General features: G+C 47.3%; 1 protein-coding gene across 1 annotated transcript; it reads right to left on the bottom strand.

Annotated features, from left to right (window-relative positions):
• Positions 1-429: 429 nt before the first annotated feature.
• On the bottom strand, positions 430-16,641 carry LOC103068007 (perilipin-3-like). Its single transcript, XM_007431240.4, has 8 exons — positions 16,484-16,641; positions 11,221-11,310; positions 8,066-8,261; positions 6,444-6,526; positions 5,130-5,481; positions 4,022-4,221; positions 2,009-2,137; positions 430-1,898 (listed from the first exon to the last, which is right to left on the bottom strand). The coding sequence occupies exons 2-8, from the start codon at positions 11,290-11,292 to the stop codon at positions 1,551-1,553; spliced, it is 1,380 nt and encodes a 459-aa protein (XP_007431302.1). The 5' UTR covers positions 11,293-11,310; positions 16,484-16,641; the 3' UTR covers positions 430-1,550.
• Positions 16,642-25,495: the final 8,854 nt, after the last annotated feature.

Here is a 25,495-nt window from a genome sequence, read left to right as displayed (position 1 = left end):
CAATCCCCATTAACAGTAACAAGACTTTGGTGTGGTCCAGCACAATCTATATTCTTATGATTGGAAATGGAGTGTTCCCGTGTCATTGTTCTACTCCCAAGAAAATGCTGACCTACATCAATCAAAGATCTTCCCCATTCTTCCCTTTTCTACTTAATTTTTAATGTTATTCCCTTGTGTCCCCACCTCCCATGGAATATGATTTTCCACTTGGCTATTGTCTTTTCCCAATGCATGATCCCCCTTGATTTCCTGCTTTACTGCTGGGTGCATAGCCTACAGTGGCCTCTTAAAGCTTCTAATCCTCATGTTCCTGTTTCTCATTACAAATTAGCAAATGCCACCTAATCCTATCAACTGGAACAAACCAATTTGGACAGTTTGATTATCTCCCCCTGCCCCCACCCCACCTGGAAAACATGGAAAGTCTTTAGCTTTTTAATGCAATATGGTATTAGTTTTATTTTATGAGTTAAGGCACCGGATATCAATTGACAACGGGAAGCATGGAGAGGAAATCAGTTTCACGTGACATACAGAAGCCTTCTGCAGGCCTTAGAAAACTCTGAAAGCATTACACACGAGGAGCTGAAAATTAAGCAAGTCTGATCAACTTTACTAGTGCCCTTCTTCAAAGACAAGACTTGATTCCACCCCCTAAATGATGGGAAGGGTCTCAAGCACAAGCTGTACCACCACCCTACATAATTTCCCTTTAAATGCAGGAGAAACTGAGCAGAGATGTTTAGCTCCGTTTTCACTCCTCCCACCTAAAGACTACACGCATGGAGAACAGCTGGACGACGACGACGACCAGAAAGCAAGAATAAAAAACAGATAATTTCTTAACTTTCGCCTCCACCCCTCCACCCCACCTAAATTTCTGGCAATTTAAGCTTTCTCAGTTCTATCACGATTTGTGAGAACCTGGCAGGCTACGTGCACTGAGAAGAAAAAGGGAAAAAGGCCAATTATGCAAGACAATTGTCACTGGGAAGGAAAAAACAAGAAAGAGGTAATATTTGGGTGTAATTGGTTAACCTCTTCAGTGTTTCCCTGCTGTTTGCATCAAACTGGAAAATTCTTTGTGTCCTCCCCTTGCAAGAATGATCTCCATGGGGTTTAAAAGAGGTTGGGATGCAGAAGAAAAAAAAACCCACTGATAACCATTCCTAAATTTTGGCTGTCTGCATTTAAGATGAACTCTAGCCTCCCACCCTTGAAGAAAAAAGAAAAAACTTGCTTTCAGTTGGGCTGTACAATCCCTGGTGAGAAAAACGCCTCCCAAATTGCCAATTTAGTACCATCAGGCATGTTAAATTGGATTAAATAAATTCTATCAGCCAAAATTTGCCTGGCTCATGTTAGAAAAAAAGCAACTGAACCATCAAAACCTTTTCCTTTGTTTTGTTCAGAAATCTTTTGCATCAAGACTTCTACATAGATATTTAAACTATTTGCAGCCAAGCCTAGCTCTTCTCTTTGCTCCCAAAAACCTACGCTTCGGATCATATTCTGAATCGCTCACGTTCCCGCCCCACCTTGACATCCTATTTCATTTCTATTTCTTCTACATTTCGTTTTTCTGAGGCAGAGAAGGGGCCTACGAGCCAAGTCAGAGGGACGTTCTGGACCACGTGGTCCATCAGCTCGTCCGTCAACTGACGGGCCTTGGCGACTTTTTCCCGACTCTGAGCCAGGATGGAGCCTGGCAAGTCCTGGAAGGACCCAGCAGACATGAAGGCCGTCCGGAGCTCCTCGGCGTTCTGGCGGACGAGGCCCACTTTCTCTTGAAGCCCTGCAGGAAGTCCTTGGAGATTGGACACCAAAGCTGCCGTAGCCAACTGCAACTGTTGGGTCAGGCCACGAGATACCTCCAGAGCTTGGGACTCTATCTCCTGCAAAGGCATCCAAGCAAGGTTCAAGTTAGCTAGTTCTTAAGGTGGTTGTTATCAAAACAAAAAACAAAAAACCCAAAACACAACAATTCCCATGGAAAACGTGCTACCTGTGGCTCAGGCACGTCCTTCGGTTTCATCTCAGGAGCCTGTTTCTGATGCCACTGCAACCACATGTGATGGAGCTTCTCCTGGCCACTTTGAATCTTCTGATCAACCCCTTGTTTGACGTGTTCAATCTGAGAAGATGCCAATGAGAATGTTGAGTAAGCAACTCTTTCATGGGGGGAAGAAAATCAGGAGCCCCAGAAACTCTACTCTTAAGCAGAGAACCTAACTAAAATTCTTGAAGAACACGGGTCCCTCCTCCTTATCATGATAAAGATTACTAGAATCATAGAATTAAAGAGTTGGAAGGACCTGTAGAAATCTAGCTCAACCCTCTTCTCAAGGCAGGATCTCCTAGAGCAGTGTTTCTCAACCACAGCAACTTTAAGATGTGTGGACTTCAACTCCCAGCTGGCTGGGGAATTCCGGGACTTGGAAGTCCACAAATGCTGGCTGGGGAATTCTGGAAGTTGAAGTCCATACATCTTAAAGTTGCTGAGGTTGAGAAACACTAGACTAGAGCATCTTGGACAGATGACCATCTGTGTCCATTTAAAGACCTCCAACAAAGGAGATATCAGTACTTATGTGGCCACCTGTGGCCACATTCCTCCTGATGTTTAGCTTGAACTCCTTCTAGTTTTAATCCCCTGGTTCTGGTCCTGCCTTCTAGGGCAACAGAAAATAAATCTCTTCTTCTATGGCTCAGCCTCCAGATGTCTGAAGACCAACTCTCATCTCTTTCCCAAGGCTTCTCTCCTGCAACCTAAACGTACCCCAACCCTTTAACCATTCCTCACCATCTTGGTAGCCCTCCTCTAAACTCACAGCTATACCATCAAGCTTTTAACTCCACTCGCTCGTTGTGGCTGGTCCTCTGACCACCCATCTGGTGGGGGAGATCTTTTGCATTGCATTCCTTTGCTGAATTTAATTCCTTTTTTTCAAAAAAAAACTTCATTGTGCGCTGCCCAGCCTCGTACAATTGGGGCAGTTGAGGAACAGATAAATAAGTAATTCACTTCCTGGGAAGATGATTCTACTCTACGGATTCTTACAATTGCTCCCCTCTTCCAATCTTGGTTTATATAGTGCTATGAGATGGGGGCTTGGCAAGACTTTCTGTTGCTACCCTAGCTTTAGTTTGTACGTTCATGGGGTCTAGGTTTTGGGGGGGGAAAGGTCAACTCGGCTGCAACGATGCACACGTGAACCAACAGAAGCTGGATTTCTCCACGCTCCTCTCACAGGATGACAACCGGATGTCATCTTGAGCGGCTCTGTGCACAGTTCACAGAAGTTCAGAGATTTCCAGCATGGGGTTTGGCAAGTAATCAGCTAGGACACCCTTTGTCCCAGGTGACTCAGGTGTGATGGGCGTTGTAATCCAAGCTACCCAAGTGAAGCTAGTTAGGAAAAGACCTTCTACCAAGGTGGGAAACCGGTACACCAGATTATGAATAAAAAGCTAACGTCTTCAAGCAAAATGGTTAGATAAAAGGCTGGCAGGTTTTTGCTCTTGAAACGGGAGCCTCAGCTAGTTACCAAAGTTCACACTGCACCCAAAACCATGGTTTCCTCATGCTTTGCTGCCTATACCACCATTTGCCAGCTGCAGCCCCAGCCAAAACCCGCTGTTTACACACCACAAGGGTCAGGGTCTGCCAACCCAAAACCAAGCAGGCATTTGGGCCGGGCATCATAGCCAGACCTCCCTTGGGAGAAAAGAACTGGGTTCTGGGCAGGGTGCCACAAACAGGGGTACATGTTGCGCACTGCACAAAGGCGCCATGACACAGAGGGGGACATGCCGAGAAAGGGAACGGCAGGGGAGGAAGCCTGTCCAGTTAGTACTCTGCGCACCTGTGCATGTGCTGTGGAAGAAAAGGGAGAGCGAAGCACTGGAGAGGCGCAGCTGCCCAGAATGGGATTCACGGAGCAACATCCCGAAGCCACAGGCTGCGCATTTCTGCTGCAGCAAACCGGACGCCCGTTCCCCAGCAATGTCTCCTTACCAGTTCAATGGTCTGGTGGAGCTGGGAGAGGGCGTCGTGGGTGCCCTGCTTGGCGCTTTTCAACTTGGCCAGGGAGTGCTGGAAGGCCCGGTGGCGAACCTTACTCGACAAGGATCCCAGGCGCACGAAGTAGCTCTTCTGCTCCTTCTGCTGCTCCACCGTGGCTATTTCGAAGCCCTCCACCGAGGTGGCCAGCTTGGCTAGGAGGAGGAGTGATAAAAACTGGGGTCACCCGACGCACTCAGCCAACCCCCAAAATATCCCTTAACGTAGCCTGTATGTCTCTGTCAAGCAGGAAGAAGAGAATCAGAAAACAGAACCAGACGAAGCAAAATCAACCGGGTTTAGTTTACTCATCCCGTGCCCTCTACCCAGAACTTTATATATGCAGACATGAGCAAGGACCCTACTCAACATCTTCCTCGAGAGGCAAACAGTGCGACTGCTCAAACTTCCACAGAAACGAGAGCACTTTTTAACAGAAAGATCTCGTTGCTCAAACTTCAGAAGCCCTTTGCAAAGGAACGCTTCGCACAGGCCTCTGTTACTTATTTATTCAAAATATCTGTACACCATAACTTGCTCTAGGGAGCCAAAGAGCTTCTAAATTTTATTTATTCCATTTTACAGCCTTTCTAAGCCACCTCACTTCCAACAAACTCCGGGCGGCGAATCATAAAACAGCAGCGCTGCAATTTTGCTTTTTAAAAGCGCAAATACAGGAGGAAGGAGTTAGCGATTGAAGTTCAGGAGACGGAACGTTAAAAATTGCTATGGAGACTCCTTGCTTTTCTTTCCCTCCTGCAGTATTTTTCGGGCTGTATACTTGAGAAACAGGGAAGATCTCATTTTCGAGCTGATTGAAGAGCCTTCCCTGATACAGAACGGGATAGAAATATTTTAAACAAGAAAACAAGCACCTGGATCCAGTTACAGGTCACCTGTGAGCCATCCATGGTTCCCCAATATGGGGACCATCTGCAGGGCTACGAGAAGGTCTACTCAGAAGATGGTACCAAGGTACAGAGCAACCCAAGTTCCTGGTTAAAAGCCGTGGCCACTTAAAACATTCAGCTTCTCTTGGATAACCAAAAAGACACCAACTCACCCAGTTCTTCATCTGTCATTGGAAGATAATGGTCCACCAACTCCTCAGATTTTCCAATGACAGTGTCCAGATTGCTGGACACCATCTGTGCCACTGAGGACTCCATCACAGTGCTGACGCCGCTGGAAACCGCTGACCGCGTCATGTCCACACCACTTTGGACCGCCGACCGTGTCATGTCCACACCGCCCTGGACAGCTGACCGGGTCATGTCCACACCGCCCTGGACAGCCGACCGGGTCATCTCCACACCGCCCTGGACCACTTCCTTGGTTTTGTCAACCATGCCACTGACGGTGGAGGTCACTGCCTCCTTAGCTCCTGTCATCAGATCTTTCGTGTCCGAAATGATCTAAAAGAGAGTTTGGATGCTGGTTTAAGAGCTTTTGGGTGAGGGCAGATGAAGTCCAGGGCAGATATAGGAGCTTCTGTGGAAGCAGCGACTTCCTGGGGATGGACGCAGGAGAAAAGTGAGGCAGCCATTTTCCAGCAGGAAGATGCCAAGATGCCAGTTTCTCCAACCCAAGTGAACTTGGCTGAAAACCTGGAAGATCAGGACCCACTGATGTCAACTGCACTAAGCTGGCTGAACTAATTGTAAAGATCCGTGAAGTATAAAATTGGGAAGAGGGGGTGTCCTTTGGGATGAAGGAAAGATCTGGAGCATCACTTGATCTCACCGTCTCCCTCAAGGAATCTCAGTCACCGGACACACCAGCCAGGACCCAACCCAATCAGAGATCTTCGTTCAATCCGTAATCTGTTTCCGAAGGATTGTATCAGGCTAACATGGTACATCCACCTGAGCATTTATTCGGTAATCAAGCAATCTCGGAAAATGCCTGAAAGTCCCTGCAAACCCATTTTCACGTGTATTTCAAACTCCCAAGAAACTAGAATGTGCATTTATTTAGATCAGCGTTTTTCAGTCTTGGCAACTTTAAGACTTCAACTTAGATGATTTATATGGCACTTTTTGACCAAGAATTTACAATGCACATCATCTACAGCTGTAAAACCTTGGCCACAGCTTGCCTTTCTCTTTCAGCTCAGAACTGGGCTGGGAGGAGCTGCATCTAGGCAGGCGTTCAACAGATGGAGCTTCATAAGGATTCTCCTGTAAATCTAAGCCCACAACTTCTCTGTAAGGCATGGTGCTTCCCCCAAATTCAGCTACTGTAGTAATGCAGCAGGCAGAAATCATTACCTGCAGATGTATCTTAGCATGGATAAGTCTCCTTGGCTATATCCATTTTTGATACCCAAATCTACAGACCTACTTTCGTGGCCCGGAAGAAGGAAGATGTTGATTACCTTATCAGTTGGCTGTTGAAGAATTGGCAATTTCTCTTCCAGTTTGTCCAAACCTTTGCAGGCATATTCGTTCGCTGTGGAAACTGAACAAGAAGAAAAGATTACTCTGTCTTCAGGGGTCAAAAAAATCAAGATGGTGGCCAGCAACTATGCGCTCAAAGCCCTCCCCTTTTTACATGTGTCATGATGTGCATAAGAGGGTTTGATCACACCGCTGCGGCCATCTTGACTTTTTTGATCTCCTGGTGGGCAGCCCGACCTTGTTGGAGGCACGCTGCCCCCCAGCATGGGGAGAAAATGGAAGGCCCAATCAAACGTGGCCTCCATGAATTTATCCACCCCATTTTAAAGCCATCCATGTTTGGCAAAGAATTCCACAGGTTCACGATGGGGTGGGTGAAGGAGAACTTCAGCAGAACCTCCATCCACTTTCGTGGCCACAATTCGTGGCAATGAATTTCACAGGTTAATGATACACTCTGCTTCCTTTTACCTGTTTTAAAACAGTTTCATTTATTCTAAACCAAATTTTTTGAGAGAGGGGGAGATTTCTCCGTGTCGTGGATAATTCCATACCCACAAACTCCTCTACACACCCCTGTAGACTTTTTTCCCACTATCCCCCTCCAGCAGAAGGGGAAGAGCAGAACTTTTCCGCCCTCCCCAGAAGCTAGAGAACATCTGCATTTTAGTCGACATTAAATGTGCTAAGCCATTAACTAAGGTTTATGCAATAAACCACAATGGTGCAATGCACGTTAAGATATTAAGCTCCAACAAATCACGACGATTCAGCAGGTTATGCAAACCTAGCCACCTTGGTGTAGGCAGACTTCATAGGCTGTGGCTATTATGGGATGGAGGAGCATGGCCCCAGGTGGAATTAATACCAGAGACGGGATTTGCAGCTTTGCTTTCAAAGGTTTTATTAGCCTTGCTCTGTAGCTTTTTCGGATTTGATGGGACAACGTAGAGGGGGTCGGCTATACCAAAAGGTCAGAGGGAATGGTAATTATCAGCTATTAATATCAGGTAATATAAAATCAGGGGCTGCAGAACCTCTGCAACTGTTCCATTGTTTTTTTTCTCTGCTCCACTTACTCTCCTGAAATGGTTAACCAACAACCCCGTGATGTTCTTGCTAAATTACCCCGCTACGTTCTCACAACCTCTTGCCTCTATTTATCACAGGGATCTGTGTTCTGGATTTGCATCATGCAACGAATAAACCAGGCAAATAGTGGGTTTGCATGACACCCTCAGTGCCCCCCCAACTATTACAACTAACCAAGATTAGCATGGCATGGAGACACTATTTATCGCTCCTGGGTCGGTCACAGCTTTTTCTTGGTGGCAATATGCCAGAAGAAGGGCCAACCCAGAACCCGGCGGTAATTCAAAGAAAGTGAAGGAAAAAAAAAATGAATTGTACATTTCTTTCCCCCTGCTTCTCTCCCCTCCATCTACCCAGAGCAGTGAGCAGGGGGCGTCCTACATTTTGCAAAGAAACTCAGGACCAGCCCCTATGTGGGAAAGCAGAAAACGACCTCCGGATAGATCAGCATCATTTCACCTCTTTTAATTGGTTTCTCCCTTCCATGCCCAACCTTTGGGTTACTCACTCTGGGGCTCCAGTTTGCTCAGGATGGGCTGCGCCCCGCTGGCCGCCACTGAAGCAATCGTCTTGACTCCCTTTTCCGCCATGTCGCAGACCGATTTCATGTACGGGTGGCTTTCTTTCGTGGAGCTGTACGCAGCCGTGACCATGTCGTAGGCAGAGCTGACCAGCGGCAGGCTGGCTACTCTGTCGGCCACGTTCTGGCAAAGGGAAGAGAGAGAATGCAGCGGCACCCATGAGGACTAGCAACTTGAGGCTCCCCCTCTTCTCCATTAAAAAAAAAAAGGTCTTTAAAATGCACAAGGAGGGTTTTCCAATAAACCCAACAATTGTTTAATTAAGCAAGGGAAACAAAATGATTCCGGGTGGCGGTGACAGCACAGGATAGCTCTGCTAAATAGCTGGAATTCCATAATTTACTATTCGGTTTCCTTTCTTTTTTCCTTTTAGCCCTGGCTCAGATGTTGCAAGGGATCCTAGAAAAAAAGAACAGCCTCCTGCTCTCGTTTCATCTCCAGGTTTAGCTGCTGGTTCACCTTTGCCTGCCTGAAAGTCTGGTGTCATCTAAATGCAGACGAGGGTGCTTGGAAGGGAGGTTACAGCTGTGACCAGGGGGCGAAGCTCCAGCTGTCACAGCTGTGGGTGTGTGCAAAGTGGGGTCAGAAGGAGAGCAGGGACTGAGCACTGTGGATTTTTAAATCCTTTTTTCCCTTAATTGGTGGGAGAATGCTTTAAATACAAATGTTCTACATCAGTGTTTCTCAACCTTGGTGACTTTAAGATGGGTGGACTTCAACTCCCAGAATTCCCCAGCCAGCTGTGCTGGCTGGGGAATTCTGGGAGTTGAAGTCCACCCATCTTAAAGTCGCCAAGGTTGAGAAACACTGGTCTCCATTATGCAATTATTGCTTTTGGCTTTGGGTTATTTTATTCCCTATAAATTCTCTTCATTTTACTTCTGTATTATTGCAAGCTGATCAAAGACCTTTCTGGAATCAAGGGGAATATAAATGGCAGAGAGAGATAAAAATACAGAGCAAACTGAGCAGCGATGGGCGCTGACACCCTAACACAAGCAGGAAAGAAATTGTTCATGTGTTCTTGTGCTGTTCCTTGCAGGAGGGTCACCGCCCTGAGAGATTAGAGCTGGTATGAACGGACTGTGCCCCAATGCCCTGCCCTGGGAATCTTGCCTAGGGAAGTTCTCAGAAATATAATAGACTTTGGCAATGCTTCCAGACTCTTCACTTTCCTGGGGTTGTGCAACTGTCTCTACAAAAGCGCCGATGCGACAGACGCCGCTTGCTCCAAAAATAGATTTGGAGTTTGCCATCTGAGCTCTGGGTAAACTCTCCGCAAGGTTGGCCCGGCTTCAGATGTGTTTGGCAGCAAACCTCGGCCATGTTGGCTTGGAAGCATGCAAAAGGGGACATCAGCGGACAGGGGAGGTATGTTCTCTATGCTCAGTACTCAGCTGCCCGGGCATTAGTCCTGGTGAAACTGGGAAACAGAATAGCTTGCACTTCTGCCTCCAGAACAGTCATTTTCAAACTTGGCAACTTTATGATTTGTGGACTTCAACTCCCAGAATTCCCCAGGCAGCCATGCTGCCTGGGGAATTCTGGGAGTTGAAGTCCACAAATCATAAAGTTGCTGAGGTTGAGAAACACTGGATTATTATACCTGGGCTGCACATCTCTAGATAACCACTGGAGGATGACAAAGAGATGGCCAAACTTTTCTGTCCCTTTGGTGCCATCTACTGGTCATCCCAATTTTGCAGCCCAGAGCCAGCAGCCCTATTAGGGCTCCCTGTTTCAAGATCCCGCAACTCTTCGGGCTTCGTCTCTGAAGGAGTTCCTGTTCCCATAACATAAAATCAGAAGTTCTTCAGGACTGGTGGACATCCCAGCCTGGAGGTTCTGAAATTGTCCACCTCAGGTCTAGCTCTCTCCCAGTGGAAGAGAGTCTTTTAGCACCAGCACAATAAGCATTTTTCTCCCCCCAGCCGTGGTTGTTCTTCCTCCCTGCTTTTTTCCCCATCCAAGAAATTAACCAGCATTTTGATCACGATGAACCCGAAGCATGGCTGAAATGCAGGACCAGCTAAGACTCTGTGGCTTCCTATCAGATGCCCGGCCCATAATTTCACACCAGTGTTGTAATCAATAACAACCATTGTTAGCTTAAACTTTCAGCCTGTTTCTGGCTATAGTTTAGCGATGTAGCACCACTGAACCAAATAACATGGGAGAGATGCCTTTCCGAAAACCTGGAGAACCGCTGTCACTCAGTGCATGGAAACGCCACTTGGAGGACTCACTTTGGGTCAACCTTAAGAGGCGATTTCGCAAGTTCCTTCCAGCAGAATCCAACCTGCATCAGTGTCATATTTCCAATATGTATCAGGCCCAGTCAGGAAATCGACACCGCAAGGATTCCAGAAATGCTCCTTTATTGTAAAAGGGTGTAACAGTAGAACCTTGAATGCTGGCCAGAGGTTCCCTCTGCTCTAATTCCAAGCAGAATCAAGGTGGGTTGTTCAAAGTTTCTTTCTCGCTTTCCCAGAACCCACTTCTTATTTTTCCTCCCTTCACGGCTCCTGCGATTTTTCGTCAAGCTTGTCTCTGCGTTCCTCTAAACCCGCGGTCTCCAAGTGTGGTCTGGGGACCCCTGGGAGTCTCCGAGACCCTTTCAGGGGGTCCGCAAAGTCAAATAAATACTTTAAAATGTCTCTGTTTCAATTTCTAATACAGTCACTATCGAGAGATATAACCCATAGACCAAAGCTCTGGGGGTCCTCAATCATTGTTAAGACTGCCCAGGGGCCCCGAGGCCAAAATCTACACTGTGCCCCAATCCCTCAAACCTTTCTGCCTTCTGAATGTCATTTGAATTGGCACTTTGATCTTATGAGATTTAAAATCTGGGGAGCTATCTTAAGCATCTGCTGGAGTAGGAAGGTGGCATATGAATTAAAAAAAATCAGCTTTTCTGCAACTTTTCTCCAGTCTGGATCTCCCTAGCTGTGCGTTGAACTGTGAGTCCTGTTCTCACCTAGCCTCATCGCTGGAAACTAGAAGCAGAAGACCTCCCTCTTCAATTACGGAGGGCCCAAAGAGGACCCAGAGCACAAACATATCTCCAAAGACCACTTACTTTCTGCTCCATCTCTTCCGCCGCGGGGCTGGGGGTGGCCGCGTCGGCAGCAGGACCCTCGGTGGATGCCATGCTTGTGATGAAGGGCAGCTAGAAGAAAGAAAACGCGTAAGAGCTTACACTCCAACTTTATCTAGATAAGGCTGGAGTAAATTCCAGGCAGATAAAGGTAACCTGTGACCACGGCTGAAGGTTGCTTCAGGAACAAGGATCAGAACCTTTGAAATCATCCACGCGGCCCATTCACAAGTCCCAAGGCGAGGGACCTGGGGACGCAGCGGTTGCTCCTTATGTACACTGTACTTTGGCCCCCTACTTTAGACCCAAAGCTTCAGCGACCGACAGCACATGCCCCGGCCGATCCGGGATGATCTCCGCTGCTAGGCGGGGCCCCTCCTCGTTATCCCTTAGATGTGAGACCACTGCCTTAGATTGGGAAGTCAAGCAACACCCACGAAGGGGCAAAGATCAGGGGAACAGCAACCCCTCCAGACTTTTATCGTCTCTATTCTGGGGATACAACGGGGGGGGGGAGGAATCCGCCAAGGTTTAGAAGCATCCTCCACAAGCCGTGGCAGGACCGATGGCGCCTGTTCAGGGCCCCACCGGCTTTTCGGTCCCCCATTCCCGGAGAGGTTGAGATTCCTCGGCCTTTGAGAATAATTGTGCCACCCGAGTTCCACCCAACAGTCCGCCTTGGCAAAGCTCTCTTCTGCCCAGGGGTGGGGTCCTTTCTGCCTACCTGAGCAACAGAGTTGGCAGGCTGAAGATGGAGATTTTTTTACATGGATTTACTGGCCGCCCCACTCCGATGCAAGGGGTCCGTAAGAAGCGGAAGGCACAAATGTGGCTGGAAAGCGAAGGGGCCAGAGACAGAAACGGAAGGAAGCCTTGGGGCGTTCCGATCCCTTTCGCGTTTTCACAGAGGACCAATTCCCCACCCCAGGAATCAAGACCCCCCTTCCAACTTTGCTCTTTAAGTATTTGCTACTGGCCAAGCCCGGGAGAAACTTAACAAATCTGCCCCACCCTGGTGGGGGAGAAGGGATTCTGTCCCTCCCCCCAAAGATGCAAAAGGTCTTTGGCCTGAAAGACTCAACCCTTGCTGGCCAACCAGCTTTCACAGCTGCTCTGTTGCATCACCCATTCCTCCCCCATCTCTGGGGCAAAGAATTGTGACTTTCACCCAGAAAGCAATTTTGCAAGAAACGCTTGACAATGAGTCAACGGAGGACCACCTCCCCCCACCCCTTCACCGTTTGCTCCGGATTCCCACATTTCACTGCCCCACCGCCTGCCTTTGGGTTAGGGTTACAGAAATACAGGATGGCAAAGTTGAGGTAGCGCTCATGGTGAATGGCTGCACTAGGACAAGAGTACCTCTGAGCGTAAAACAAAAATGGAAACTGTCGGTTATCCGCTGCCTTGGAACACGCACACCACACAGCCACAACTGTTTCGTTTGGATTAGTCCTTGGACAAGCAACACAGTCCTATCCACACCCACCAGGTTCCTTGTCCCACCTGGTTTTTAAAAATATTCTTTTTATTAAAGGGAGTTGCAAAGCACCATGCTTCTGCCACTGGCTTGTTTGCACCCACACTTTCTTGGAGCCTGCAACGGTCCCAGTGAGATGGCGGGCAGGATGCCAGACAGCAAGCCTGCTTTTTGAAAAGGGGTCTCTGGTAACTGGACGGCCATTTTGCAAATCGCCAAGTCTTCTAGGGAGGCCATTTTGTGAGCAGCCCCCCCTCTAAATTCCAACATGCTGCCAGCACCCAACCCCCAAAGCCACTTGTATTAGGCAACTTGATGGAGCCAAACCAGGAGAGGGAAGGGCTTGGGCCCCGTTGACCCCCCAGCGTGCTTAAAGGCTGGGGTGGGCAGCATCTTTGAAATCCCCTTCTAGAAGGTAACAGCAATACAGGTAGTCCTCACTTAACCATTCGTTTAGTGACTGTTCAAAGTTACAACAAAGGGACTTACAACCGGGCCTCGCCCTTAAAACTGCTGCAGCATCCCCCGCAGTTATGTGATCACGATCCAGGCGCTTGGCAACCAGCTTGCACATACGATGGTTGCAGTGTCCTGGGGTCATGGGATTGCCATTTGCAACCTTCCCAAGCAAAGTCAATGGGGAATTGTGTGATTTGCTTAATGACCACTGCAAAAAAAATTTGTAAAATTGGGTATGACTCACTTAACAACCACCCTGCTTAACAACAAATTTTCCAGTCCCTATTGTGGTCATTAAGTGAGGACTACCTGTAGCCAAAAACCAGCAGTTTTCCATATTTAGGAAAGTACGTATGTATGCAGGCCTATAACAACTTGATTTCTATGCTGAAACTGTGACTTGCTGATTTTATTTGACTTTTAACAAGCCCCCTCCCCAAAAAGAATTTTAAAACCTGGACATGAAGATTGCCAGTTCTTGTAATACACCTCTGTTAAACCAAACACGCGTAAATCCAGCTATGGAGGTGCTCCAAAGGGGTAACAGATTATATATTCTGGTCAATTCAAGGTGGTAAACTTACTTAATATTCCTATTTTTCCCAGAACAACCACCCTGTGAGGTGGGCCGGGCTGAAACTGCCCCGTCAATGACTTGTTTTTCTCCTTTTCAGGAGTCCCACGGCCAAGTATTGGATGGAGCCTAATCTCAAAATAGGAACTCAATGCTGACGCCGGGCTTAGGACACATTTGGACACCCTTCCCCCACCTTTGGAAGATTATTATTTTTATTTATTTAACCATCTTGCCTGAGAATAGATCCTACTGGTGTCATCCAGAGCAAACATCACCTAAGCCAAACCAAAAATGGCCCCAACACGTTTTTGCAGAATTCCTCCGACGTTGCTTCAAATCATCTCCAAGTCACTGGATATTTCTGATTTTTTTTTTTTTTTTTTTTTACAAGCCCCTTTCTTGATTTAACTGTCCTTTCAAATTCGCAGCAGGACTGGCCTGGCCTGGCCTTAACAGATGACGAGACAGCTTAAAATGTTAGAAAAGTTAAAAGAAAAGAAACGGTAAACAGGGGCCGATGGATGGAAGGGGGTGCAAAGATTAGAAAAGTGGGCATATGACCTCACCCCAGAAGCCCCCATGGTCCCCAAAATCAGGAGGAGTCTGGTAGCATCTTTTCTGATTCAGAGATTTAATTAAAAGGCACGAGGCACAGCTTACAAAAACTTATGCCTTTTACTGGAATAAAATGGGTCGGTCGGAAATGATGCTAATAGCTTAACATGTACACAGTTTAATCATCCAATGTAATAATACTTCAAATATACTAAAATCAGTGTTTTTCAACCTTGGCAAGTTTAAGAGGGGTGGACTTCAACTCCCAGAATTCCCCAGCCAGCAAGGCTGGCTGGGGAATTCTGGGAGTTGAAGTCCACCCCTCTTAAACTTGCCAAGGTTGAAAAATAGTGTGCTAAATTCTCACAGCCCTTCCTTTCCCATCCATTATTTCTACATGAGCCGAGTTTCGCCTGAGCCTGCTAAAAACTCTGTTCCATTTCTCAAGGCCTGATCCAGCAACGTTAGCAGGAAAACAAGAATGTCAAAATGACATTTTGCAATTAAGAGTTGGATTTGGATGTCGGGTGCAAGTAAGCAAGTCTTGGTGGGAGGACCTCATCCCACTGGAACTTGCTATTAGAAGTAATGCATAACTGATACAGAATCTTTTTTTCATTTGCACCATAGAGAGTTTCTTAGGAGGTATTGCACTAATAGTTGCCGGTCTAGTCAAGTAAGAAAATAGACCACTGGCATTAAAAAAAATAAATGTTGTGCCATTTTGAATGGATTTTACATTTAAATTCCAAAACACAAAGGAGATCCAACTGCCTTCCAGAAAAATTAATGCAGGGGTACAGAGTTTTGCTTCAGGCTGAGGGCTGCACCCATAGAGGAAATGGGACCCAGGAGGAAAACTAAATTTAATTGAAAGGACCGTAAATTTAATAAAATGTTCCCAAACAGACAAGGTACCCATGTCTCAAATGAGAGGAGTCAAGACTCAGGGGAAGAATTAATTTCTGAAAAAGAAATTAAGCCATCACGATGTTCTGCGATCCCATCAGCCTCATTTGGAAGTAAATAAAAGCTACTGAAATTTCTCAACCAACTTAAAAACAGAGACCACCTCCTTTTCAATAAGAGAAAAACAAACCAGACTATGGCTTGGAACTAACCACATTTGGGCACGGCAGCTTACATGAAACTACTTCTCATAGCTAGCTTAGGGTTTTGTATGTTGCGGGAGTCAGGAAACTGAATGAATAAACTATGGTTAACCCCAGTTCAACCATGGTGGGCAAGGAGACCACGGGCAAAGCCAGGTCGAGGCCACAAACTGATGTGCCCAAGGAGCAGGGCCCACCATGCACCGTGTGGGGGCAGATCCTCGTGGGCAGCGTGGCATCACGTGAAGCAGAACTGGGGCTGCAATTGCTGGGTGGCCTCTTAACCTGGCTATATCCCACAGCAGAGTTGCTTCAACTTTTTGCTCTCAGGACCCCCTCCCACTTTTAAAGATTATAGAGGACCCCAAAAGAGCTTTTGTCCTATTTATCGATATGAATAAGCCCCTATTCACCCTTTAAATCAATGCATGGGTAGAATATTTATTGATCGAATCATGTAAAAATAACAAGTCAACCCGCTGGATATGAACTTCCATAAAATATTTTTCAGGAAAAAAAACACCCTATTTTTAAAAAAAGAATAAAAATAAGAGCGGCACTGTTTTACATTTTTGCAAGTATCATTGACCTCCGGCAAATACTTTCAGAAACGCGGTTTCCGGCGGTGTAGCAGCTGAAGCTGCACGAACCACCTACGCCCAGATAGACTACCCTTCCCAAAGGAGGCTTTACTGAAAGCAGCGGCACGCCTTGAAACGCTCCCCCCATTTACGAGCCGACACCGACTCGAAGGCACGTCTCAATCGATCCGTGCAGGCGCCGCAAGGCGAATTCAGGAGCACCAAATTCACTGCCAGTGAACACGTTTGCTTTAACATAAGACCCCCTCATTCCACAGCTTTTAGCAGGCACCGGCTGGGGAGGGGGGCGTGATTCAAAACCCCTGCACGGGCAGAACCAGGAGGAGGACGAACCGCCCGAACCCGCGCACAGACCCGCCCGGCGCGCTCACGCGTGGAAACCGGAGCGGCCGAACTTCTCAAGAAGTTCTTTTTTTCAGTCCCTCTCGGAGAGAAAAAAAGACCCCTCGCCCCGACTCACCCGACCGAAGTGAAGCCTCGCCTCCCCTAATGGCGCAGCCACTCCCCGCTCCCCAGCCGTACTCCTTTTATACTCCGGAGTGACTGCCGTGGGTTGCCGGAGGCAATCAGGCGCAAGCAGCGTCACGTGCGCTTCGGAATGTGGGCCGGCTCAGAAGTTGGGGAGGGGGCCCGACCTCTTTTCCCGAAGCGTCTGTTTAAAAAAAAAACCCCATCATGTGACGTCTCCGTGCCTGAAACTGGCGGAGAACCCCGCCTCCTCGTGTAAACGGCGCTGGAAACGGGCAGATGCGGAGCGGAGGGCAGGAAAGTTGGGTTGGGGGGAGTCTTTCTCCCCCCTTCGCCCCCCCCCCCAGCGGGAAGGAAAACTGGTCTCTGCGCAGCTCTGGAAGGTGCTCTCGTTCTTGCGAGAGAGGGCGGTCCTTGGCGATCCGGAGTGAGTGCGGATTGAAGTAACTCCCGGCCGCAGCTGTTCCGCTTTCTCTTGTGCAAAGGGGCTGGACGTTTCTCGGCGCATTGGAGCACGATCGAGCGAAGCGGGGCTGGCTTTTCAAGGCATCGGGAGTAAACAGGCTTTGCGATGCGGTTTCTAACGCTGAGGAAGACAAAAGACGGGATAGAAATTTTAGGCGAGCTTCCCTGGGCACCACCTTTTTACGCGGTTCCTTTCGACGTTTCGAGGCTTGTTTGCGAGCCCTTGGAGGGGATCAGGCCCTCGATCATTTTTTTCCTGGAAAAAAAATAAATCCGTTTCCTAGAAAGTGATTGGGGCCAGGTGTAACTCTGTTGCAAATGTTCCTCTGTAGTTTTATTTTGCTTTGCAGTGTTTTGTCTTCTTGGCAACATTCTGGAAATGGTTTGCCTATAACAGTGTTTCTCAACCTTGGCAACTTTAAGAGGAGTGGACTTCAACTCCCAGAATGCCCCAGCCAGCCGTGGCTGGCTGGGGCATTCTGGGAGTTGAAGTCCACTCCTCTTAAAGTTGCCAAGGTTGAGAAACACTGGCCTATAGATACACATATAGAAGTTTCCCAGTCTACCTTACAGCCCTGGGATATCCTCGTGGTCTCCCATCCTAGAACGAAGCCGCTCTGATGCTGTTGAACTTTTCCAAGATCGTTGCCAACAAGCCGGCTTCTCGCATCTGCTGTGACTCTGTCCCCCAACGTTCACTTTCCGATGGTTTGTTGAAAAGCCCTATTAAGAAACCGAAATCCGAGGGAGGTGGGACTGGCGTACGGAAGGCGATCGGCACAGCCTGTTGCAAAAGTCAGCGTGAGCTTCCTTATTTTGGCTTCGTTTTAGTGAATTTGTTGGCTGGGGGACTGATTGGGATCGAGCTATTCCGCAGCCCGCTCGGATGGCGTTTGCTGCCAGAGTCCCGAAGTGCTGTTAAATAAATAGCGTGATTTTAGCATATTTTAATTCATATTTATCTATTTTAATTAAAGAAATAGTGTAATTTTTAGCCTATTTTAATTCATTCATATTTATCTATTTTAATTAAATAAAGTGTGATTTTAGCCTATTTTAATTCATTCATATTTATCTATTTTAATTAAATAAATAGTGTGATTTTAGCCTATTTTAATTAATTAATTGATTAATATTTATCTATTTTAATTCATGTTTATTCTGTGTTTGCAGTAAACCACCCAGGGTCACCCCACAGGGAGGTGGGTGGCGACAAATTTGAAATATAAATAAATAAATAAAAGTTTCCCGTGTGGGCAGGGAGTTTCAGGCCTATGGAAGCCACAGAAAAGGGGTTGCAGAGTCTGTGAGATGAGTCTGTGTATATTGTAGAATCTTTGCATGTGGTGTCGCATCCCTGCAGCGGTGGGATTTAAGCGTTTTTAAATCAAGGCTTTAAGTGTTTTTTTCTATGGACCGGGTGGTGTTTGAAGATTAAGGTTAATCTTCTATGGACCGGGTGGTGTTTGAAGATTAAGGTTCCCCAACAGGCATGATGGCTTGGTAAAGATGGAGAGCACTTAGCACATCTGGTACTTAGCACATCTGGAGAACATCAGGCTGGGAGTTAACGTAGCCAAAGAAGACATGAGCTGCAAATAGGATGCCTCGGTGCAAACATCTTCTTTCCAATGAACTCCCTCTTACGCTGGGTTCCCACAGCCAGGTCTAGTAGCTAGATATGTACAATTTGCGAAACCCGATTAGTTCTAACCTTCGTTGGGGGGGTTGTAGCCAGGTTGGGGGACTCCGACCCATTGGATTAGCTCATCAATCGGTATGATGGGATGAACCCACATAGTGAGTTAATCCTGAGATTATATCACTCTTAAGTGAGATGCAAATGCAGCCTCGGTCTTCCAATCTGCACAATGGGATGAATAATAATGGAGAATATCATTTTTGGGGGCAGCATAACCATTTTTGGAATAGTATCCAGGACCTGCCGATTTTTCTTTCATTTTTTAAATATTATGTTTCTCTCTGCAATTCTTGAAAGTTCACCCAGCATTGGGTGGGGAATTCTGGGAGTTGAAGTCCATGACTGCTGGCTGGGGAATTCTGGGAGTTGAAGTCTACACATCTTAAAGTTGCCACGGTTGAAAAACACTGTTCTAGAGGCTTGTAGCTTAACAGCCCTGGGATCTCCTGGTGGTCTCCCTTCCAAGCATTTACAAGGTCCAGCCTTGCTTAGCTTCTGAACCCAAATAAGGTCTGCCAGATGCTTCCCACCCACCCAGCCCGCCAATCACACTTGCTAGTTTTTATTTAGCACAAAAACATGTAGGTTGTCCTGGGTTTTTGGATGTTTTGTGTCCAAAATGTCTCACTAAAAGTATCGGCAATACAACCGTGAGACTGGGCTGAAGCTGCCATAACCTAAAGATGAAGCATAGAAGACAAAAGGCCGGGACTCTTGTCTGAAAGATTTCTTGGGGAGGTAGATAAGAAGGAAGCAAGTCGTTAAGCAAACAAAGGACCTGAATCAGACAAAGGAAGTTGGACTTGAGCACGTGGAAACCCTCACCCCAATCCCATCACTTGTACATCAACCAAGGAAGGACTTTTGGGGATAAAAGGGGTCCCAAAGCCCACCACTCTGAGTCCGTGGAGTCCTTGGGGTTCTCTGAGCTTGGTTCTTTTCTTGCAAACGTTTCATTACCCGGCTAGGTGACATCTTCAGTGTTCATGTTCAGATGTGACCTAGCCGGGTAATGAAACATCTCCAAGAAAACAGCCATGCTCAGAGAACTCCAGGGACTCCACAGTTCAACCCTGAGCTACACAGATTCACCTCTTCTGAGTCTTCTGAGTCACCTCTGGATCCAGACTTGGCGGCTTCCGTCCCTCTAGCTAGGGCCTGGCAGCCTAGTTGGGAAGGACGTGGGTAAGTGTGGATGAGCGTGTGTGTGTGTGTGTGTGTGTGTGTGTGTGTGTGAGAAAGAGCAAATGTACCTTGCAACCAGTAAAGTTTTGCCGTTACTTCAAATTCACTGGGTCTCCGTGTATGACAAAGAACCTCTTATGCCTCAGTGTTCGGTTGGAAGTGATTTGTGTGTGACCCTGATTATTTCCTGGCTGTGGACCAGGGCTGTGGGTCTGTCTGCTCCAGCCGCACCGATCCGGAAAACCCAGGTAGAAAACCCAGGTAGAAAACATATGATTGTACCCCCACTCCCTTCAGCAATATTATCATTAAATTTGCAGATGATACAACAGTGGTGGGGCTTATCTCCGAAGGAGATGAGTCTGCCTACCGGGATGAGGTGGACCGGCTGCTTTCGTGGTGCGGAGACAGTAATTTGACCTTTAATATCAATAGGACCAAGGAGCTTATAGTGGACAATAGGAGGAACAGATTAGATGTCCAGCCCCTGGTTATCAGTGGAGACCGAGTGGAGCGGGTGGCCAGTTTTAAGTTTCTGGGTGTCACCATAAAGGAGGACCTGACCTGGGGCGCTCATGTTGCAGCCCTGGTGAAGAGGGCCCAGCAGAGATTATACCACCTGAGACTTCTCAGGAAGCAACAACTGAATGGAAAACTGCTGGTGACCTTCTACCGCTGTACCATTGAGAGCATTTTGACCTACTGCACCTGTGCATGGCTTGCTACCTGCCCAGTGGCAGATAGGAAAGCGCTCCAGAGGGTTCCCACCACTGCCCAGAGGATCACTGGCTGCCCTCTCCCCTCTTTGGAAGAACTTTATAGTTCCCGCTGCCTTAAGGAGGCTCAAAACGTTCTTAAGGATCCATCCCACCCGGGACATCCTTTTTCTGAACTATGACCATCTGGCAGACGGTGCAGGATAATGAAAACAAGGACCGATAAGCTGAAGAATAGCTTCTATCTTAGAACGGCAACTATACTGAATTCTGTCGTATAGTGCAGTATTAATGCAGCATCAGGGGTTGTGCAATATGAAATGTGAAGGTTGTGTTTTATGTGTTTTATGTGTTTTATGGTTTTTATATTTTTAAAGCTGCACTGGGGTGGCATTAATTTTGTTGTACGAGAAGTACAATGACAATAAAAATTGCAAGCAAACAAACAAACAAAGGGGGGCTCAGCAGGCTGTGAGTGTGCGAGTGAGTGGCCATAAGGCGAACCTGGGAGCAGCGTGTGTAACACAACAAAAATTGTCCAGGTGCTGAAATGCAACCGAACACAATGCGATTCAAGAAGCACATAGCAAGGCTGACCTAAAAGCAAAGACGGCCTTTGAGAGGAGGCTGAGAAACGTGTAGAAGATGGCCGTGACAAGCTGTGCTCCAGAAGTCAAGTCAGACTGGAGGGAACCTGGACCTTTTCGTCTCTGTTCAGTATTGGGATGGGAGACCACCAGGTGACCCCAAGACTGGGGAGCCAAAAAAGAAAAAATCCTGCTAAAAAGCAACAGCCAATTGTTCACAGTTGCCAAGAAGACTAGATGGGGGTGGCTGGGAGGAGAGTTTCTCTGTCCCGAGTTGCAAGGAAGGGCCTGGGGTTAGTCTGCATGCCTCTGTGTGTATCCTAGCTGTCAGCTGAGCGTAGGCGGAGGGCCTTGGTGGCCTTGGGATCTCTCAACTAGGTGAAACATCTTCAGAACATGATCATGACTCACTGGACTGACTCCCTGGCTAAAGTTCAGCTTTGCTCAAGCCTGGGCTAAAATCCAGCCCAGCCTCAAGGTTGGCTGCTGCCTCGGGATCCCTCCCACTCCGTGAGTGCGTCACCTTTGATGTGGCTTTTCCTTTCTCTTTTTCCAAGGCTCGGGGTGCAAGTGGGTGGGTGGGTGCAGGCTCCCCCAGAGCAGGGTTTCTCAACCTCAGCGACTTTAAGATGGGTGGACTTCAACTCCCAGGATTCCCCAGCCAGCAGGTAGCCGAGAATGGCATTCTGGGCTCAGAAGCTAGGCAGAGCCAGGTTAGTTCTTAGAAAAGAGACCACAAGGAAACCCCAGGGCGGCAGGCTAGCCTGATTTCTTCTTTAAAGATAAAGAGGACTGTTAATGTTTGGGAAAGACTTTAATGGCTCAGTCAGGATTCAGTTATGAGAAAATCCACTTTTTCAGTCCTGGGTCTCCCTGCTCCTAGTCCCCCCCCTTAAACCACTACACCAGTGTTTCTCAACCTCAGCAGCTTTAAGATGGGTGGACTTCAACTCCCAGAATTCCCCAGCCAGCCATGCTGGCTGGGGAATTCTGGGAGTTGAAGTCCACCCATCTTAAAGTTGCTGAGGATGAGAAACACTGCTCTAAAACTATTTCCTTTTTCTCTGTTCAAGAAAAACAAAGCATCCTTGAATATTCGTCAGGTCCTTACCATCTCATTGTGTTATAGAATGAGCCCCTATTTCCCATTTCTATAAATCTGGTTTATTTAATCCTAATTTTTACAGCTCATGTCTTTTTCCCAATCTGTTAGATGCCAATTTTAGAAAATAAGTGTGCGTGTGTGTGTGTGTATTTAATACACACACACATTAGTCTATTACTACATATGCACACATAAAGGAAATCCACTGAACTCATTTGTGAGTAAGCATGTACAGGTTTGTTCTTTCAATCTATTAGATAATATACAGTATTTTATTATGGATACCATTGGACTTTGTTTCCTTTTAATTCTGCCCAACAGCTGATGTGCAGCTTGAACATACAATCGGTCAATAAGAAAAAGAGATATTCCCTTCCTGCAGGCTTACAGATGTAAATATGTGATAAAAAGGAAAAAAGGATGGGGAGGGATGAGGAAAAAAAAGCAAGTTGAGGCACTAATTCTTGTCCAATGGTTGTTTTTATATACTAACCAGCTGGCTAAAGTTCAGGAGGAGAAGATGAAATGGCATAAGATAAAGCAGAGGCAAGATTTGTAGAAATAAAGTATATAACAACTTTATACAGCCTTAAAATCGAAACGTGATCCCAGCATTTTTAAAATGCTAGAGAGAATAAAGTTTTTCAGGACTTTTCTCCAGGCCTCCAGAAATCAAGGGAGCAGACGCTTTGTTCATAATTTCCCAGGCATTAAAAATAAGTCTTAAAGGTGCGTGCAAAGTCGAGCAATTCTGTCTCCTTCTCCAACTTGGCGCCCTCCTTTAAAGGTTGGCCCACAATGCTTTGCTTTCAGTCCTTTCTCATGCGCGTGCGCTCTCCGAGGAGGGCCCCCTGCCTCCGCATGCGCAAGACCATCCCAAACGTTAAGGCGCTTCGCTTCCCGCAAGCGCAGAAGGTTCTCCTTTCGTTCCTCTTAGGGAGGTGCGGAGGCTTTGTTCACGCTCTCCGCATGCGCGGTGATGAGCGCGCCCTAGTGGTCGCCCGGCGTTATTGCAGGCGCCGCGGTTGCCTTGACGTTTGAAGAATCGGCGCATGCGTATGTCTTCAATGTCTGGTGGAATCGCGGGTTCGAGCCCCGTCTTGTCCCCAAAAATACCTTGGGTGCCTGGACGAGGAGCAAAATGTTGGAACAAAGTGGCAATAGAGATTATTGCTGCTATTATTAATCATCACGACAATATTTATGATTAATAATCTTTAGGACTGTAGTTATTAAACATTATTGTTATTAATAATTATGTCCCTTTGGTTATTTGCAATGCATACTCTTATTTAAAAATTCTTATTCCAAAGAAGCCAAAGGCAGGGTGGAAAAAACCCTGTTGCTACTTCATTATAGAGGGTAACCTCTGTGCCACATAACTACAGTTTGTTGAATTAACCCAGATGGCTGAGTAAATTATTATTATTCCTGTGCAATACACTAGCCACGCTAGCTAGCTTCGTCCAACACCCAAATAAGCCAGGATTGGGCCTCTTGGCTTAGTGCTTTGCCTGGCAATGTGAATGCAGTGGCAAGATATGGGTCTTTCGCCCCTCTCCAAATCAGGAAATTAAAACATAAAGATAATAGAGCTGTGGCCTTCTTCCCCATCTAGCCTACAAACCTGGTTTTTCCTGCTGGTGTTTCATCTGACCAGGTCCTTCTCTGCTTAACTTGTTCAGGTCAACAAAGGGGGTCTTGATGCTGCTATCACTCTGCTCCTGGGGCATGGAGGTCAAACTATGGCTGGATGAGATGATGACAATATATAGCAGTGTTTCTCAACCTCGGCGACTTTAAGATGTGTGGACTTCAACTCCCAGAATTCCCCAGCCAGCATGACTGGCTGGGGAATTCTGGGAGTTGAAGTCCACTCATCTTAAAGTTGCTGAGCTTGAGAAACACTGCTATATAGTAACTGATCCCTGTTATGAAAAAAAGTCAGCAAAACAGTCTGTTGGTCATTTCACGATCTCTCTGTCCTGTCCAGTTTCTCAGAACATCTTCCAACAAAGCACTTTTAAAAAAAAAGAAAGAGCCTCTTATATGTATGAAGTAAGTTAAATAATGCCTTTTATTTTAGAGATTTATTCTGAATGTAATAACCGGTGTTTAGTTTAATGGATTTAATGCACATATTTATTTTATTTATATGTAATGCAATGTAAAACGGTGGAGTGGTATTCTGGGCTTAGGGGCTGGGGGCAGCGGTTGGCCAGCGGCCTGGGGCCACAGGAGTTCCAGCTCACCTCAAAGGCAAAAGGGGCTTGGGGGTCATCTAGACCAACCCCTTGCTTGCAGCCATAAGCTCCCAAGCTCAGCAGCAGAACTAACGCAGCCGCCCAGCCTGTCCTGCTCCGCCCCTGCGAAGGGGAGCGCGCCATGTCCTGCTGTTCAGAGGAGGCCCCGAAGCCTGAGCGGTGTCATTCCCACCTCGCGGTTGGAGTTCTGTGCTCTGGGCTGGCGGAAAGACGGACGGCTGTTTGGCACAATTGAGTCTAGCTGGCTTGCTTGCTCCTTTTCTCCTCTCCTCCTTCCTTCCTTTCCTCTTTCTCCTCTCCTGTCTTTTCCTTTCCTTCCTTCTTCCCTCTCCTTCCCTCCTTCCCTCCCTCCTTCCTTCCTTCCCTCTTCTCCCTTTTCCTTCTTCTCCTCTCTTCCCTCTTTCCTTCCTTCCTTCCTTCCTCCCTCTATCACTCCTTCCTTCCTTCCTTCCTCCCTCTCCCTTTTCCTTCCTTCCCTCCTTTCCTTCCTTTTCTTCCTTCCTCCCTCCCTCCCTCTCCCTTTTCCTTCCTTCCCTTTCTTTCCTTCCTTCTTCCCCTCTCTTCCCTCCCTCTAGGGCATTGGAATGAATGACAGAAATGCTGCCGGAGACCCTGGGTCAGCTTAGCAAAAGACACCCCCCCCGGCTTTGAGTGCGTATCATCCACACAAGGTCAACGTGTGAACCCATCTGTCAAAGTGACTGACTCCACCTCTGATTCCAAGGTTAGGTTCGCACATGGTGCTAAACCATCGTTTAAGGAGTAACCCTCTGCTGGTTGGGCCCTCCCCGCGTGCTCCACGGGCAGCCCGTGTGTTTTTCCTCCCTTTTTTCTTTTTCTTCCGCCCCTCATTCCTTCTCCTGGTTCTTGGCCTGCCAAATGCCCCTCCTCGGTCTTCCTCCACCTCTTTCTTCCATCCCCTTTGCACTCAGCAAAGGGGCGAGCAGTTTCTACCCAGCTCTGCATCTGGGGATATTATT

This window comes from Python bivittatus, unplaced genomic scaffold (assembly GCF_059951505.1).
Source record: "Python bivittatus isolate LINGU-HERP-01145 unplaced genomic scaffold, Pbiv_v1 ctg000580_np1212, whole genome shotgun sequence".
NCBI classification, from domain to species: Eukaryota; Metazoa; Chordata; class Lepidosauria; order Squamata; family Pythonidae; genus Python; species Python bivittatus.
The sequence above is the reverse complement of the archived record's forward strand: the minus strand, read 5'-3'. Positions and strand labels throughout refer to the sequence as shown.

Coding starts and splice junctions, on each gene's coding strand:
- LOC103068007 (XM_007431240.4), bottom strand. CDS start 11,292: ATGGCATCCACCGAGGGTCCTGCTGCCGACGCGGCCACCCCCAGCCCC. Junction 6,527..8,065: donor GAGCAAACTGGAGCCCCAGA/GTGAGTAACCCA, acceptor CTTCTTGTTCAG/TTTCCACAGCGAACGAATAT. Junction 2,138..4,021: donor TCCACCAGACCATTGAACTG/GTAAGGAGACAT, acceptor GCATCTTCTCAG/ATTGAACACGTCAAACAAGG.